At 42.2% G+C, this 18,643-nt stretch overlaps 1 protein-coding gene across 1 annotated transcript; it reads left to right on the top strand.

Annotated features, from left to right (window-relative positions):
* Positions 1 to 11,834: 11,834 nt before the first annotated feature.
* cyp27b1 (cytochrome P450, family 27, subfamily B, polypeptide 1) lies at positions 11,835 to 18,109 on the top strand. Its single transcript, XM_080891892.1, has 9 exons — positions 11,835 to 12,305; positions 12,851 to 13,041; positions 13,326 to 13,516; positions 14,081 to 14,281; positions 15,000 to 15,163; positions 15,254 to 15,420; positions 15,525 to 15,606; positions 15,707 to 15,904; positions 16,577 to 18,109. The coding sequence occupies exons 1-9, from the start codon at positions 12,078 to 12,080 to the stop codon at positions 16,688 to 16,690; spliced, it is 1,536 nt and encodes a 511-aa protein (XP_080748018.1). The 5' UTR covers positions 11,835 to 12,077; the 3' UTR covers positions 16,691 to 18,109.
* Positions 18,110 to 18,643: the final 534 nt, after the last annotated feature.

Here is an 18,643-nt window from a genome sequence, read left to right as displayed (position 1 = left end):
CCACCCTCTTAGGGAAGCATCTGTGGACACCACCTTGCGAAACAACACCCTCCCAATCCGAGAGTGCTGATGCAGCAGCCCGGGCTCCCTCCAAGGACTGAGAGCTAGCATGCAAGACACGGTTACCGTCAGCCTCCTCCGGAGGTGACCCGATGCGCACAGGTGAGAGAGAGTCCAGCGTTGAAACTCTCTCATCTTTAACAGTCCAAGTGGCACTACGGCGATCATAGATGCCATCATGCCCAACAAATGTAATATCGTCTGGAAACGCAGTCTGTGTCCCAGCTGAAACTGAGTGAGGCAGCAATGAAACGCGGCCACTCTGTGCTCCGACAAACGTGTGTGGCTGGAAAGCGAGTATATTTCCAAACCAAGAAAAGTAATCTGCTGACTCGGGATTAGCGAGTTCTTTTGAAAGTTCACAGAGAACCCCAGTGTCTGAATGTGTGACAGAACCAGTGACAGCTGTGTCTCCGCCTTTTGTCCTTGTTACGACCCGGCTCAAAAAACGCAACATAAATAAGGAGACCAGAAGACACGAGATTGTAGGTGAGAAGAGGTTTTAATCCTAAAATGCATAGCAGGTTGGCTAACATGGCTGGTACCACCAAGGTACGGCTAGTGAAGCTTCCTGAAAGCCTGCCTCAGGTATGCTTTTATCAACACCTGACTAGGTGTGGCCAATTAGCACCAGCTGAACAGTTTAGGGGCTGCAGAGGGATGTAACACCTCCCTCAAACGGTTCCTCTAGGACCCCTAAACAAATTAAAAGCTCCTCTGAAGCCTTCAGGTACTTCAGGTACAACAAATAACAACAACCAAGTGATCTGTTGTCTCCACTACACAAATGGTCACATACAAGTGGCCTTATACCACAACAAGTTACTTTAATCCACAAGGTTCAGTAAAGCAAGCGTACTAGTGACCAACCACAAAATGGAGAGCTATGGCCACACAATGATCACATCGAGGGTGGCTCACCCCCCCTCAGCGTTATTGCCATCACCTGGCCAACAACACTCACAAGTGACCTAACCAAAGTAGCCAAATCCTCCACAACACCAAAGGTCACAGCATAAAACATTCACCCCATGAGGATCTCATTTGGCATCCACCAACACTGACATATTAGATGCACACACGGTGTACACACTATGCCAACTTAAAAACAGCCTACCTGCCTCAGCTACAAGACCATAATTAATGAATGGTCTCAAACCTCTTGCCAAGTTTGGTCCCACTGATTTACTATGTGCAACTCCCAGCCTAAAACGCTAAAAACAATAAAACCCTAACTTTACCTACCTAGTCTTCAGTTGTGTACCAGGATCTAGGCGACTTTAAATGCAAACTCAAGGGTAGGCAGCAGACCAGGGGTACAGTCTCCCACCAAACCCTGAAGCATACACCCACCCAGGATAACCACCAAACACAACAAATTAAAACAAAGCAAAACAACAAACAAGTGCTCCGATGGAAGGGCAGCACAGCTACCCAGCTGAAACACACTTACTAAAGGGACGTTGCTCAATCACAGTGAACACCTTCACTCACCCACTTAAAAGAGAAAAACTGATATTCAGTCGCCACAAAAATGTCCAAACAATCCCGGATGAGCCCCCACTTATGTTACGACCCGGCTCAAAAGCCGCAACATAAAAAAAGGAGACGAATAACAGAGTGTTAGTGAGAAGAGGTTTTATCTTAAAATGGCATAGCAGGCTGGCTGAAATGGCTGGTGCCACCAAGGCAAAGACTAGTGAGCTCCTGAAAGCTTCTTCTCTCTCTCTTCTTCGTGTTTAACGGCAGTTGGCACCCAACGTAAAGGAGCATTACCGCCTCCTACTGTTCCGGAGTATGGGTCAGACAGTGAGTTTAGCTCCTGAAAGCCTGCCTCGTGTATGCTTTTATCAACACCTGACTAGGTGTGTCCAATTAGCACCAGCTGAACACACTGAGGAGATTAGGGGATGCAGAGGGACGTAACAGTCCTAATCTTCTTTCTACACTCACAATGATGTATCATAAAATTTCCTTCTTCTTGTGCCAAGTCACTAGCACTCACCTGTCTCTTTTCCTTCCTAATACTCAGGTTGAGACATGAACCTCTGCTGCCTCATTAACATCCCGCCCTGCCACCTCAGGCTCACCCTAAATCAGACCGAGGTGCTATGTTTCTAGAGCAAAATCCTGACACGTTCCCATAAAAAAAAAAAGTATTCTGATGGGGCTTTACGCAGCCACAAAAGAGAAACTCATCCTGCAAGTTTGACTTCAGAATCAGATCCTTGCTCATTTGGGATTCTTAGATCTAAGCTAATGAGAAGCTTCTCTCTATTGACCTAAGTGTCCGATAAAATCTTTCCCTGGCTTTCAACTCAACAAAGAAAAACTGCTCACTTTGTATTAAGCTTCACATGCTGTCTTTTAGCCCATTCTTGCAACTCTTCATTTCAAAACAAAAAAAAATCACAAAATAACTTTTCCAACTGTTTTCATCTTTCAGTTGTTTTTATTCACAGACTGACATAAAGTCAGCATCAGGGTTCAGTCTGACCCTCCACTGTAGACACAGTGGTGGTGATGTTTTATTGTTATTTTTTTCGTGACTGAAATAAATGGCAGAAAAGTGTCCCACGTTTGATTTGATAAGGCCATAGATGAAGCTGGAAATCCAAAGCCACAGATGTTGGAAATGTATGTGTAAAGTACGGTTATCAATCCACTCTACTCAGGAAAAAACATCTTAAACGGGCGATCGTGGCTCAAGAGTTGGGAGTTCGCCTTGTAATTGGAAGGTTGCCGGTTTGAGACCCAGCTTGGACAGTCTCGGTCGTTGTGTCCTTGGGCAAGACACTTCACCCGTTGCCTACTGGTGGTGGTCAGAGGGCCCGGTGGCACCAGTGTCCGGCAGCCTCGCCTCTGTCAGTGCGCCTCAGGGTGGCTGTGGCTACAATGTAGCTTGCCATCACCAGTGTGTGAATGTGTGTGTGAATGGGTGGGTGACTGGATGTGTAAAGCGCTTTGGGGTCCACTAGTAAGGCGCTATACAAATACAGGCCATTTACAATTACTCAAACTGTCTAAGCAAATGTCTCACAGTTTTACCAAACAACGCAGTTTATTCCATGCTTTCATTCTCTTTCCTTTTTATTTTTGTCCAGCCAGCATATGTCAGTGATAAATAGAAGGAAATGTGATCTGTTCAAACCTTTAAGAGTAAACTTTGGCGTTGATGGACACCGGTAATTATTTTTGAAGCCGAGTGCAGCTGCAGCCCTTTCAGTAATTGTTTACACCTGCCGGTCATGACATCACGACCGCCTCATTATTCAAGTCAGCTTGCACTGGATCGCCCCAATATATGTGCTGAGAGATCATTAATCATGTCGGAGCTGCTACATAAGGGTCATGGGTTAGTCTGAATCTGTACTTTTTATGCTGGGTAAATATTTTTCTTGGTTTGTATTAGAGATGGACTGATCCGATATTAGTATCGGTATCGTCCGATACTGACGTAAATTACTGGATCGGATATCGGAGAGAAATAAAAAATGTAATCCGATCCATTAAATATCAAAAGTTCGTCTCTGAATGTTTGTAAAGCATTCCCATGTTAAGCTTAACAACCGATATATGGAGCGACTGCCTCTTCTCTCTCTCTCTCCTGCTGCTACTTCAATCATGAAACTGCTTAACGATCAGCTGATCGGCTTTTCTGTTGCGAGTCCGTCTCTCTTCTTTGTTTTTGGCCCACTTTGCACCAGAAAGAGGAAACCAGTGGCTGAATAACAGCAGCACGTTTAAGCTTGATCAGCTGTTGTTAGAATGTATTTAATATTACTTTCTACACCAGGATCCTTTTCTATGCAGCTGACGGCTGGTAACTGTGCAGGAGCGGATCTAGCAAAGTTTAGCCAGGGGGGCCGATAGGGCATTAACAGGGAAAAGGGGGCACAAAGACATACTTTTCTTTCTTATTCTCATTTAAAATGTCGAGCTTTTAATAAATAATTATCTGAATCTTACACCCAAAGTTTTAATCTGATGTAAAATGTATAGAAGTCCATTACTGTATATACACTGAAATGCCACAGATGCCACAAGCAATGAGGGAGCGTGCAATTGGCATGCTGACAGCAGGAATGTCAACCAGATCTGTCGCCCATGCATTGAATGTTCATTTCTCAACCATAAGCCGTCTCCACAGGCGTTTCAGAGAATATGGCAGCACATCCAACCGGCCTCACAACCGCAGACCTCGTGTAACCACACCAGCCCAGGACCTCCACATCCAGCAGGTTCACCTCCAAGATCGTCTGAGACCAGCCACCCAGACAGCTGCTGGAACAATTGGTTTGCACAACCAAACAATTTCTGCAAAAACTGTCAGAAACCGTCTCAGGGACGCTCAACTGCATGCCCGTCGTCCTCATCGGGGTCTTGACCTGACTCCAGCTCGTCGCCGTAACAGACTTGTGTGGGCAAATGCTCACATTCGATGGCGTCTGGCACGTTGGAGAGGTGTGCGCTTCACGGATGAATCATGGTTCACATTGTTCAGGGCAGATGGCAGCTGAGAATGTCCCAGTTCTTGCATGGCCAGCATACTCACCGGACATGTCACCCATTGAGCATGTTCGGGATGTGCTTGACCGGCGTATACGACAGCGTGTACCAGTTCCCACGAATATCCAACAACCTCGCACAGCCATTGAAGTGGAGTGGACCAACATTCCACAGGCCACAATTGACAATCTGATAGACTCCATGCGACGATGTGTTGCACTGCATGAGGCAAATGGTGGTCACACCAGATACTGACCGGTTCTGGGTCCCCAGACCCCCAATAGCGCAAAAAACTGCACATTCCAGGGTGGCCTTTTGTTGTGGGCAGTCTGAGGTACACCTGTGCACTACTCATGATGTCAGATCAGCATCCTGATGTGGCACACCTGTGAGGTGGGATGGATTATCTCAATATAGCAGATGTGCCCACTACCACACATTTGGACTGATTTGTGACCACTGTTTGGGAGGGATGGTTATATTGTGTATCTGGAATGAATTTTAGGTCTCTACGTCCATCCCATGGGGAATGGGAGCAAAAACAAAAGTGTTGCGTTTATATTTTTGTTCAGTGTAGTAACTGTTAAGTCTAATATACCCTAGTAAGCTATACTACTTTTTCCTTTGGGAAGGTACCATCTGTGAATTCTGCAATTCTGTTGAAGAAAGATGTTGAATCTATTTAATTATTCTTGAAAAATAATTTAATTCTGTGCATTTTCTTTTCACACTGCATCAAATTAAAGTTCATTCATTCCATTCCGCTTATCCTTTTCAGGGTCGCGGGGGGCACTGGAGCCTATCCCAGCTGTCATAGGGTGAGAGGCAGGTTACACCCTGGACAGGTCGCCAGTCTGTCGCAGGGCCAACACACAGAGACAGACAACCATTCGCACTCACATTCACACCTAGTGGCAATTTGGATTATCCAATTAACCTATCCCCACAAGCTGCATGTCTTTGGACGGTGGGAGGAAGCCGGAATACCCGGAGGGAACCCACGCAAACACGGGGAGAACAAACTCCACACGGAAAGACCCGGCCTGATGGTGGAATTGAATGCAGGACCTTCTTGCTGTGCGGCAACAGTGCTAACCACCGTGCCACCGTGCTGCCCCAAATTAAAGTTGATTATGTCAATTAAGCATCATGAGGTGGAGGGTGGTTCCCTATTTTTTTTTTTTTTTTGCTGGGAGTTTGCAACCCTATTAGTTAGGTTGCTTAATATTTCTGCTAAGTACTCTTTAAAATACCAGAATAGGAAGGATGGAGCAGGTTTAAGTTTATTAGATTGATCAGTATTGCTGAACTATGAAATATTTTGGCTGCAGTGTATTTCTTACATACAGGTATAACAGAATAGCTTTAGTGTTATTGTTTATTTAAACTTGAGTATGAACTTATACAAAATGCAGCAAGATATTAAAAAACAGTTTTATTGATTAAAAAACACTATATCGGATTCATATCGGTATCGGCAGATATCCAAATTTATGATATCGGTATCGGACATAAAAAAAGTGGTATCGTGCCATCTCTAGTTCGTATCACTGTCAGATTTGGATGAGATAAATTCATCTACAGCTAGTTACATTGCTCTTTGATTTGTTCAGTTTAAGGTGAATTTTTTTTTCTTTCATGCTTGTAGAACTGCAAGGTTGGTAATTTGGTTCAATCGGTCCATCTATTTGACACCTAGATAGGATTTTGGCGGTTTTGTTATTTGCAATATTTCAGCAAATTCCTACTCAAGAAAAATCCCTCCATCTTTCTATTCATCCATCCACCCCATTCTAAATTGGGTAGCCGGAGCCAGTCATACTTAGATCCACAGGTCAATTTAAAACGAACCATCAAACATGTATGTCTTTGGAATCTGGGAGGACTCCAGCCAACAAGCAGGTTTAAGAGCAAACCAATGTCTCTGTGCAGCAACTGTGCAAAACACAAAAAAAAACCCATTATAAACAAAAAAACATTGAGTATAATTTAGTTTCTTACTCATTTGACTTATTTGTTTTTTCTTACTTATTTTATGTATGTCAGGATGGGATCTTACAGATTTTGGAAACTTTTCATAAATAGCATAAATTCATTTTGCACACATGATTTTTATCAATTTAAGGCAGAGTGCAAATTAAATTTGTCCACCTCATTCATAAAGGGATTTCTGAGCAACCATACCTTACTTTGTAAGACAAATTTGTGTTTTAGTGCCACTCCTAAACACATGATACAAATGCAAGGGAAAAGTGATTTGAGTTTTTTCATCCATCCATTGTGCTTTCTAATATTTTATTGAAGAACGAAAAGTTATTGTGGCTCTGAAGACTGTTGCTCAATTGTGTTCAAATTGACAACCACTGATCAATGTATGACACAATAAATTCAATACATAGAGTCAAAAGAGCAAAGTAGAACAAAAAGGAGATGCACTACTCTGAAAATCTAGCAACACACACTGAAAACCTCTTTTAAACACTGCAATGCTGCATGTTGCCTGTTGGAAGCCGACCACAGAACATGTAGATCAAACCTGCAGAGATCCTGCAGATTTCTTATTATATATTATAGTTATTATAGAGAATTCGTTTTTCCCTGTGATCAGTCTTTACATGCAGCCCAGAAACATGTCATTATCCATTGCATGCATGCAGTCACTGTGGTGGACATCCCTCATAACCAGCCAGAGTGAAAAACGTTTTCTCATACCTCAAGCACACCTGGTGCCCAGATGTGCTGTTACTCTGACAGATGCCCTTCATGACACCTTAAACACCTATTTATTATTCAAGAGTGTGTTTTTATTAAGTCCACACAGTCTTAATCAGTTACCACGTTACCACATGTATGCCAATAAAAATCATTATTCAGTAATTTTATTGCTATATTTTTAGTCTTCATTACCACATCTTCATAGCTGTTGTGCTCTCAAGCAACTGTTGGGCATTTGACAGACACTCTGAGTCACTCCAAGCACACTTTGACTTTTTTGCAGAGTCAGAGTGTACACTGTGTTGCCCAAGCATGTCGGAAGCAGTATAAATACATACTGAATCTCACACACTGAAGACATTGAGATATGAAAACCATGTGTGAGATATAAGCACACAAATGTGAGCAGCATGTAAAACATGATAAGGTAGTAATAATAGTTTAATAATAATGATCCAGCAAAGAACGGACTAATCACACATTAAGTATGTCCCCTCTCTGTGATATAAAGATCCAAGAATAGAAAAAAACCTTTAATACAAGCATAAACAGCCATGTGAGAAAGAACTGTTTTCTCTATGACTTTTTTCGGTCTCTCACATCATTGAGGAGGAATTTTGGCCCACTTGTCTTTACAGCTTTGTTACAGTTCATTGAGGTTTGCAGGCATTTGTTTATGCACACATCTCTTAAAGTCCCACCACAGCATTTCAATCAGGTTGAGGTCTGGAGTTTGGGACATTATAACACCTTAATTTGTTTCTTTACAGCCATTCTGTTGTAGATTTGATGCCGTGTACTTGGAATCATTTTCCTTTTGTAATGGCAAGAGTTTATACAGTTTGTTAGACAGACGGCCTCGCATTTGACTCTAGAATACTTTGGTATACAGAGGAATTCATGGTCAACTCAACTGCAAGGGTCCCCAGGACCTGTGGCCCAAATCACCACCCCTCCCCCACCTTGTTTGACTGTAAAGTGTTTGTGCTGATATGCTGTATTTGGGTTGCGGCAAACATGGTGGCGTGCATTACCGTCAAACATCTCCACTTTGTAGTCTTGTGTTCTGTTCAGATGCAACTTTGCAAGCCTAACCTGTGCTGCCATGTTCATGTTCTATGGAGAAGAGGCCTTTTTTGTTACCTGATGACTATATTTGAAATAGGGATACATTCAACAAAACAATGAAACACAGCCGACAACAGGTCATGTCTGTCCATGATCATTCAAATATCGAAAGCAGTGGTTTGGTGTCCCCGGGGAGACCCATCACCATATATAAATTATACTAACAGCTTTCAGAGTGAAGAAAAACAGTGAGACACATTCTCATTCATGCACGCTTAGGCACACATACTGGTACATACTTTCAAACACACTGTGTGTGTTTGAAAGTGTGTACAAAGGCACTCTTCTGATGCCACCCAGACAGGCAGACTGCAGATGTGAACTTTGACACACTAGTCTGGGAGTATAACTACCTCCTTTCTGGGCATTTGGCCAATACAATAAGGGAAAATACCTCTGAGGGTACCCCCTCTGTGCTCTATAGCATGATCTACATTTGAGCCACGACACTTTACACCTTACGCCTTACGCCAGCACAAAGAAGCCATTCTTTCTATTAGGTTTTTCATAATCAGTATTAATCCCCTGCTTCTGAGGCGAGCACAGATTAATTGAAATTCGTTCCTTTTGTGGTCTTAAGTTACCAGCCAGCTGAACAAGAAAGGGAGGATGTGCGTCCAATTGACACCAGTGCAAAAATGTGTCCATCTTTCTTACAAAGAGTTAGAATATTTAATTCCATGCAATAAAAATGACATCAGTCTGACATCATCATAGCTTTACATAGCACCAAATGATTGCTGAGATCCAGCGTTGGTTTGGTTTATATGTTGCTGTTGTCTCTCAGGTGGCTGCCTATCCATTGGACAGGGAGCTTCAGCAGACCAGCAAAAAAAATAACACGTTTGCACTGCGTTGTGTAAGACTGAGACTTATCAAGGCACGAGTGGCCGTGTCTAATAAGTTATTAGTGTTGATGAAAATTTCAGAGGTCACTCTTTATCTATCACCCTTCAAGATAGCTATGCATCTTCGATTCAGGAAGTCTGGTGTCATTGCCTCATGTCCTGCTCCATGGTGCACTTTTATCTTCGTTAGTCAAAGTTAGTTTGTTTGCAGCTTCTAATTCAGAAGTCACTTCACATGGTCTAGTCAGATGGATGTCAGATGTACGAGGATTGCTGCAATGCGTAAAAATGGTCTCCTGACAATATCCTCCACCTACCCTGAGGAGTTCTTCAATACAATTGGAGCTGTTATCAAATGCCTGCATCGATCCACCATGCAAGCACTTGATTCACTATCATCATTGTGCAATCAAATCTAACTTTATTATGTCACAGTCGTGCTGCTTTTATTTGTAATGTTCGCACTTCCGTCTCCTTGGACCAGCACTACGCTTTGGAAAAATAACTGATTCAGAAGAACTAATCTCCATGTTCAGCTTGACTATCAAGGGTGTATTTTTGATTATACTGAACAGTTTATGTAAGTGTGTGGGGGGAAGGGCCAGAAGCACAGAAAGTGATCCTCATAAGACTGAATCCTCCCCTGAGCCAAAAAAGATAAACAAACAATTAAAAAAAAAAATCACACCATATCTGGCCTTTGTAGAGAGATTGGACCATAAAATAAAGACAATTCATCTAAAGGGTTGGGGTGTTCTCCACATTATCCCAAACATCATCTAAGTGCTTAAAGTCTGAATATCTTGCATGATGTCAGCAGGGGTTAAGTAACCCACCAGCAGGCTCACTGGACATGTGATGTTGCAGTGGCAAGGAAAAAAAATTCTCCTAATCACAGTTTTAATCAGCAAAAGACCCCACACTGTTTGCTCATGACAGAGTCCGATCATCTGAGGGTAACAGGCTTTTAACACTGCAATAACTCTAATGAATACTTCTGCATGTATAACATTCATGTCTGTGTCACTCTGTGTTTCACTGCATGAAAACAAATGTAATATATCATTTCTGAAAGAAGCCTTTGTAGGCAGCAGAGTTAATTTTCTGGTACCAACCCATAATTCTTCCTCCCTTAGGCAGCACATATTTATATATTAAGGTTTGTAATGCTTGGCTGGCATATTATGAGCATAATGTATGATTTAAAAAGATTAAGTCCTGGGTTTGAGGGGAGTATGCAGCTTAGAGAGGGCTTTCTTTTTGATGATCATATAGTACACACACACGCACACACACACACACACACACACACACACACACACACACACACACACACACACACACACACACACACACACACACACATATATATATATATATAACATGTTTGGAATCATGCATGATTTTCGTTCCACTTCTCACGTGTACACCACTTTGTGTTGGTCTTTCATGTGGAATTCCAATAAAATTGATTCATGTTTGTGGCTGTAATGTGACAAAATGTGGGAAAGTTCAAGGGGGCCGAATACTTTTGCAAGCCACTGTATTATTTGTAGACACAACGCAGGTTAACAGTTAAGTACCTTTTTATGCTTGAATGATTCATACATCAGTGTTAAGTGGCTTAAACAAAACTCGTGTTTCTTTGAAAATGGTCAGGTACAAGGGTACAAGGACAGGACTGGAAATGAGTGAAAAAGCAGCCAGGGCCAAACCTTTGAAAGACCTTCAGAAACCCTGGAGAACTATTGCTAAAGAGCAGTTTAATGAGGGGTGTGTGGCACAAGGGTTTTTCACAGTACTATATAATATAGCACTTAGAAATGCTTTCTTCCTGTAGCTCCCTTGGTGTGAAATAACACACTTTGTGCATTTTTCCTGCACTGCAGTGCCAAAAACATGCATGCAAAACATGTTTTCAGGCTTGCCCTGTAAACATTCAACATGTTTGAATGTGCCATAGCGAATATGAAAAACGAAGAAAGCTGCATGAGCTGAGATATTGCACCCTCATCCAACCTTTGGGTGTGTTTCTGCCTGAAAATGCCGGTCATTCCTCTGCGTTTCTGTGAAAGTGGGTGATCTAAGATGGGAGCAAATGTCAAAGCAGATTCTGAGTACAGCCCCAGGGTTGTTACTTCACAGTCCACACACATGGTGCTTTGGACAGCTTCCAGTATGAAATCAGGTCAGGATTTTCTGCTAGAAAACCCACCAAGTCAGCAAAAGAACTGGCCATAGCTGTATAAACAAAGCTTGGGCAGGACACAGACTAGCTCTACCTATTTTCTCCCTCAGTTTTATTACAGAAATTTGTCTAGTGTTTCTAAAGGTTTTTAGTTATTGGATCAACGGGCTGCCTGTCATGTTTATTTAAGGCGAACCTAACCTTCAGCACTGTTATCACTGTTAAATAGACCTTATCCCCTTTCAGATAATTTGGATTTACCATAGCATTGGCCGTGGGTGGGCGATGGTGGTGGGGGACTATCGGAGACCAAAGTGCTTCTCGGGACTAGAACCTCAACAGTAACACAAGTATCTTGGGATTCCACGTGTGCCGCCGCTGGGATGGTCTGAGTTCAGCCTTCTGATTGGACACACCTTTTTCTTGGTACACGCCTTCCCCATTTCCATCCATGTGGGGCGGGACCTGAGCTGCCTTTGCACCCATGATTGGCCCAGACTAAGCAAATTTACAGCTTTTGCTCGCCTGGTTCGAGGAGCAGGTCATAAAGACAGTTATAAATAGGACGCTCAACCGGTAAAACAAAATGAGCGTCGACATCCGAGAGGCCCGCGTTCCGTCACCGCTCCATGATCTTAGTGAGAAGGATGTTGCAGCAAGCGCTCAGAGTATCCGGCCGGAGCTCATTCCCGCTGGTCAAATTGATGGAGAGGTGGACTGAGGGTGCAGCAGCCGGTTCGGAGGGCACCAAGATGCAGGGAGTGAAGACGCTGAACGAGATGCCCGGGCCGTCGGTCACCAGCTTCGCCTGGGACTTGTTTGCCAAACGCGGTCTGTCACGCCTGCATGAGTTACAGGTAAGAAGATAAACACGAAAAAAACAAAAAACCTGTATGAGATATTTACAATTATTGCACTTTTACTAAAAATATCCAAAGTGCACGTGTCGTCATTGTAGACTAAAAACGTGAGTGTATTATTCTGTGCAGGTGGTTCTTTTTACATAGAACAATGCAAGAACTTTGACTCCCCTCTCAATGTGACATTTATAAAATATCCTCTTAAATTATTTTGCTTTGTGAGACAGCGAAGTTTCGCTGTCTCACAAAAGCACATCCAGTCTATACCTCCTGCTTCAAGCTGTCTCTCACTTCAGTTTAAAATCTCTGTATCTACTGAGAGCTTTGCACTTCACTCTAAGCTGAATGAACTGTCCTTTGTCAACGTGACAGAGCGTGCCTATGTGAAGTGAATGCATCCTTAAAACAAATAACTAATAACTAGTGCATTAAAACGCCTGCAAGGCAAATACATCTCTGCAGTGAGCTCTAAACTGGAGGGAGGAGGGTGCCTCCAAAGGTGATGATTGCAGTGCCTTTACAACCTTTGTCTCATCTCCTAGCTGGAGGGAGTCCAGCGGTATGGACCTATGTGGAAGGCAAGCTTTGGTCCCATCCTGACAGTTCATGTGGCTGATCCATCACTCATTGAGCAGATCCTGAGGCAGGAAGGCGAGCACCCAATGCGCTCCGATCTTTCCTCCTGGAAGGACTACAGGAAGCTGAGAGGTCATCACTATGGACTTTTGACAGCGTAAGCTTGCAGGAAAATCTTTCTGCTTTACTTCCTCCTCTTTTCCATTTTGTTTCTCATCAGATGATAAAGCTGAAGTAAATGTAATATTTGGCCATGCTCATTCAGTTCAAAAACTTTATACCACTCTTCTTTCAGCTTTCCTTCACTTACAGATAGAAAGAGCCACAACTTTAGCGTATGCAATCAGTATACAATGCAATACAGCAGTTAACTGAATTGTGTGCACAGCTGGAGCCACTGTATCAGTTTTTACATTAATGTGTGTGCGCGCGTGTGTCTAGTGAGGGGGAGGAGTGGCAGACAGTGAGGAGTCTCCTGGGGAAACACATGCTGCGGCCGAAGGCAGTGGAAGCTTATGATAAAACCCTGAACAGTGTCGTCAGTGATCTCATTGCCAAACTTCGCCTCAGAAGACATCCTCAGGGCCTCGTCACCGACATCGCCAGCGAGTTCTATCGCTTCGGCCTCGAGGGTAAGGTTTCATCCCGTCTTAAGCATCTTCACAGGATGTACCATGCCACGTAAATGCTGTAATCAAATCCATCTGTATGCACAAATATTATGTCACATTGTTAACATTTTAAACACACATTCCGTGCAGGCATGCCTTAATAACTCATGCTCATGTGCAGTTTACCATTCTGTCATCATTGTTATTGTACAGCTGGAGGGGAAAAAAGCATGTAACCATGTTTTGATGAGAAATGATGCATTGTTGATCTTACGCAATGATATAAATAGCTACACTGAAGCTCTTTTATAGTCACTTTTGCAGGAGTTAAATATAAATGCTGGATACTTGGAGCTGATGAAAGCTGCCAATATTTAAGTTTTCACTTTGCATGCAGACAGTATTATTTATTTAACTGTAACACCTTTAGTTAATAGGCATTTCTGATAAAGAGGCTAAAAACCTGGCAAATAAATGTCATGCATGGTCACCTCGGAAGCTTTCAGTAAAAAAAAAAAAAAGAAAAAAGCCGCTAGTCATCGTTTCTTGCCTTCGTCATGAGCTTGGTTTTATTTGCTTTGGCAGGCATTTCTTCGGTCTTGTTCGAATCCAGAATTGGTTGCCTGGATCAGGTTGTTCCCGAAGACACAGAGCGTTTCATCCAATCTATCAACACCATGTTTGTGATGACGCTTCTTACCATGGCCATGCCCAGCTGGTTGCACCAGTTGTTCCCCAAACCCTGGAATATCTTTTGCCAGTGCTGGGATTACATGTTTGAGTTTGGTAAGCTATTTCTCACAGCACAACATTTTAAGCTTGGACAGAAAAATGTTTAGAGATGATTGTAGTGGTACTTTAAAATTAAAAGTGATAACAGAAACTACAAGCAGGCTGCAGTCTCCAAAAAAGCACTCGGTAAAATATTATATAAAATGCACAAGTAAAAACTAAATATAAGTCATATACCAGAGATGAGACTACAGGATATTATAAAGATGCTTCTGGCTGTACTCAAGCTGGAGATACGTTACACAAGCTGGCACTGCAATGTGGAACCAAGACAAACATGATGTTTCCACACTTGATGTTATTATTTTCCTTCTGCTCTCCTCTCTTGTCATTGGCTGCCGCCGGTTTCCACTTAGCCCTGGGTTGACATCCCACGCTCTCTCACACAGTACATTAAGACTCACAGAAGATCTGAGACATCAGACATGTTTTGACGTAATCGCACTGGTTCGAGCTAGATCGGCAAGAGGGAGATTAAAGTCTTTAACCTTCACGCACTTCAAGATCATCTGCGCTGAAACACGTGTAAATGTTAGTCATGAAATTGATACGTGGTTCTAGGGATTTTTTTTTTTTTTTTTTTTTTTTTAAAGAAGGGGAATTTGACCTCACTTTATTGAACCTGACACTGGAAAGTTAAAGACTTAACGCTCTGTGTCATCATCGCCATCGAGGGATAAATGTGTCATGGCTTATCTCCATGTATCTGCAGCAAAAGGTCACATTGACCAGCGTCTGACTGCCGAAGCAGATAAGGTTGCCCGAGGAGAGAAAATAGAGGGCCGTTATCTCACCTACTTCCTGTCGCAGATGGGGCTGCCCATGAAGACAGTCTACAGCAACGTCACGGAGCTGCTCCTTGCAGGAGTTGACACAGTGAGAGTGGCTCCTTTGCCGTCTTCCTTTATCAGTTCCTGATTTTAGGCCAGCAAATGGTTAAAACCATCTGTCGCTCTGTTGTTTCAGATCTCCAGCACCATGTCCTGGTCTTTGTACGAGCTGTCCCGTCATCCAGATGTACAGGCCACTCTCCGGGCGGAGGTGTTGACTGTACTTGAAGGTCGAAAGATACCAGAGGCTGCCGATGTAGCTCAAATGCCTTTCCTGAAGGCCATAGTCAAAGAAGTGCTCAGGTATAACTCAAAAGGTTTCAGATATTTGAAGATGTTTTGAGATTTGAAATCAAATTTAGCTTACACTATTGTGTTTTGTTTTGTTTTCCTTATTTTTTTTTTAGGTTATACCCTGTTATTCCTGCTAATGCAAGGGTCATTCCAGAAAGAGACATCCAGGTTGGAGGCTACCTCATCCCAAAAAATGTGAGTTCACCATCTGACTCTAGCCAGTATCAAGTTGTAATGCTTCAGTTTTTCCATTATAGTCAAAAACCTATCTGACCAAAATAAAATTCCCTTTCAGACTTTGATTACCCTGTGCCACTTTGCAACATCGCGGGATCCAGGAGTGTTTGCAAACCCAAATCATTTCAATCCCTATCGATGGCTGAACAAAGACCTGACTTATCACCCATATGCCTCTGTGCCCTTCGGTGTGGGAAAACGCAGCTGCATAGGTCGCCGTATTGCTGAGTTGGAGCTCTACCTTGCTCTTGCCAGGGTGAGTTACAGCAATTTTTGTCTTTTTCTTGGTTTTTTCTGTGTGTTTTTTCTTTTTTCATTTGCAATTAAACTCCGACTAAAATAAACAAACAAAAAAACCCTAAAAGCATTCTTAAAGAATATACAACCCCATTTACCCCCAAAATATTAGGAAACTGTAATAAAGACAACATGTCAAATATAGTATTGTAGTATTTCCAGTCCTTTCTGAAAACTTGTTACTTGCATCTGAATTTAAACTGAACATATTATATCACATATTTTAAAATTTTCACATTTGATATTTTGTCTTTGTACTATTTTAATTAATTATGGGGTAGAAAAGCCTTTCAAGTCTTTACTTTATTTTGTTTTTTACTTACATGTTACACTGCATCCCAACTTTTTGGGGGAAATTAGGTTGTACAGTGTATGTCAGCTTTTGGGAATGTATTTAATTAAGAAAAACACATTCTGTTACTTGGTGTTTGAACACAGTTTGTGTTGCAAGTAATTTACACAGCGTAGGATTTTGATAAATGTGTTAGAAGTTGTTCCCGCAAATCTTCTTACTCTATTATTTCTCTGAGTCATGTAAGGAATTGTAGATTTCAGGGTCACTACGCAGCACTTGATTGCTTTTCATTTCAGGCGCCCTGCGCTTAATCTGCTCTGTTTCTGATTTCATTAGATCATTTCAGAGTTCGAGGTGAAGCCAAACACAGAGGGAGCTTCTGTGAAGCCCATGACACGGACACTTCTAGTTCCTGAAAATGTCATCAGCCTGCAGTTTATTGAACGGTGACCTAATCTCCTGGAACTGATCAGTTACGTGCCTGTGAGCGGCAACAAGCAGGACAGAACAAGCAGGCGCCGTTATCGCGGTGTTATATTTCAGAGCGGGCCTTCAGCCTTCATCCCAACTAACCAAAGCCCTTCTCACCTGCAGCCTGCAGGCGGACATTTGGAGAAGGACAGATGGATGAAGGGTAAGGGCTGATGGATTATTACAGAGGCATTATCAACTGGGAGAAGGGTAACGTCCAGTTTTATCAAAAGGTGCTCATTTGTGCAAAGGCCAGACCCAAAGAAGGGATCTTCTGTCTGTCGTCTGTTCCGTCTGCTGTGCGGTACAATTCATGCAAACTTTGGGCAAAATCTGGGCCGGTGTGGAAAACTGATTGAGAAAGGAGGAGTGGGGAGAGAGTTGAAAGATAGACAGTAAGGAAATGAAATCTGACATTTGCGCCTCGCCTGACGTGTGTGCCCTCGCTACTCGTCCTTCATTTGATCTTTTTAGTCATTGCCGCATTTCTTGGAATTTGACAGAAATTAGTTTCCCTGAATTTGGTAACCGTCTCTTAAATCTGATTATGAACTGTGATCGTGCACGCTCGTAGATACGTGGTATCTGCAGTTTCCTGCGTGTCCTGATTGTGCAAATATTTCAAGAGTTTCTATGTACGTCCAGAACATCATGAGTCGCAGAGAGTCTTGCACACGGAAGAAAGAAAAATCTACAGAGGTGTCCGTAAACATGATTGTCAGTATGTTGATTGAACTGTGTTTTTAAAGGTGCTTTTATGGTGCAAAAACCTCTAGTGATGGGTTCCTTAAAAAAAGGCAGCTGCTAAGATTATGCTTGTGTATGAATATATAATGCCACTAAAATCCAAAAATAGGCCACTCTGTACTGTTTTAAAATTCTTCAATACTGTCTTTAGTTCACTGGCAAAGCTTATCTATTTTTTTTATTTTATTTTTTTATACATCTAAACATGAAAGATATTACATCATTTTGTAAGTAATAAGCTTCATGATCTGAACTTTGTATTTATTCTAATTTATCGCATTTGGAAACTGTCACTGTAAATGTCAATAAACGGTTTCACGATGAATCTCTGCCTACTGTTTACACCATGTGTTTCTTTATGTGATGCCTTTGTGTCTCGTTAAAGAAAATATCTCCCTCAATCATCATCCACAGCACCATCAGACTAGGGCTCAGGTCAACCAAGCATGTTTTACATGGACCACACGTTTTCTACAAATGTTTGCATAAAATAATGCTGGGTATCAAAGTTCCTGTGTGACATGACAGTGTAAACTGCTGTGCAGCTGCTGTGACTCAATAGCTTGGACCACATTGCTGCCAAGCACAACCTCAACCACTGTCATGTGTTTTATAGGTATGTGCTTCAGTTATTACAGTTGTGGTCACAGGTTTACTCATCATGGGCATGAGCTGTTCTTTTTCCATAATTCCACCATAATCAAAAATGAATGGGGCTGTACATGTATATTTGAGCGTGCATGTATATTTTTGACCTTGTGGGTATTAGAGAGAATCCAAAATAAATCCAAACTTGTACACAGTGTTCTTGTTTTTAAACAACATGTACGATGATGATTCCACCCAGGAAAAAGAACAATTCAAAGAAATCATTGGCCCCAAATAACCATGACATTCAAGTGTGTTCTTGACCTCAAATCTATATTTTGCTATAGATAAATGGATATGGAAGAATCTGTGTGAATACTGTGATACAGTATCTGTTCTGCCAGGCCATGCAGATGACATAAATGCTGCAACTTATACCCTGTAGTGAGTACATTTGCAAAAGTGCCAGAAATACCATAAAACTCTTCTGGAAACGTTTTAAAGTGTCTGCTGGGAAAAGGACCAATGAGGCGTGGTGTATTAGATACAAAAGTATCAAATTACAATATTAAAACTGCTGGGCTGGTCACTACATTT

Source organism: Rhamphochromis sp. 'chilingali' (assembly GCF_963969265.1).
Source record: "Rhamphochromis sp. 'chilingali' genome assembly, chromosome: 9".
In the NCBI taxonomy this organism is placed as follows: domain Eukaryota; kingdom Metazoa; phylum Chordata; class Actinopteri; order Cichliformes; family Cichlidae; genus Rhamphochromis; species Rhamphochromis sp. 'chilingali'.
Note: the sequence above shows the minus strand (reverse complement) of the source record. Positions and strands in the feature narration are given on the sequence as shown.

Excerpts from the sequence above, each read along its gene's own strand:
- cyp27b1 (XM_080891892.1), top strand. The coding sequence starts at position 12,078 with ATGATCTTAGTGAGAAGGATGTTGCAGCAAGCGCTCAGAGTATCCGGC. Across the intron at positions 12,306-12,850 it reads CACGCCTGCATGAGTTACAG|CTGGAGGGAGTCCAGCGGTA; the intron begins GTAAGAAGATAA and ends CTCATCTCCTAG. Across the intron at positions 15,421-15,524 it reads ATAGTCAAAGAAGTGCTCAG|GTTATACCCTGTTATTCCTG; the intron begins GTATAACTCAAA and ends TTTTTTTTTTAG.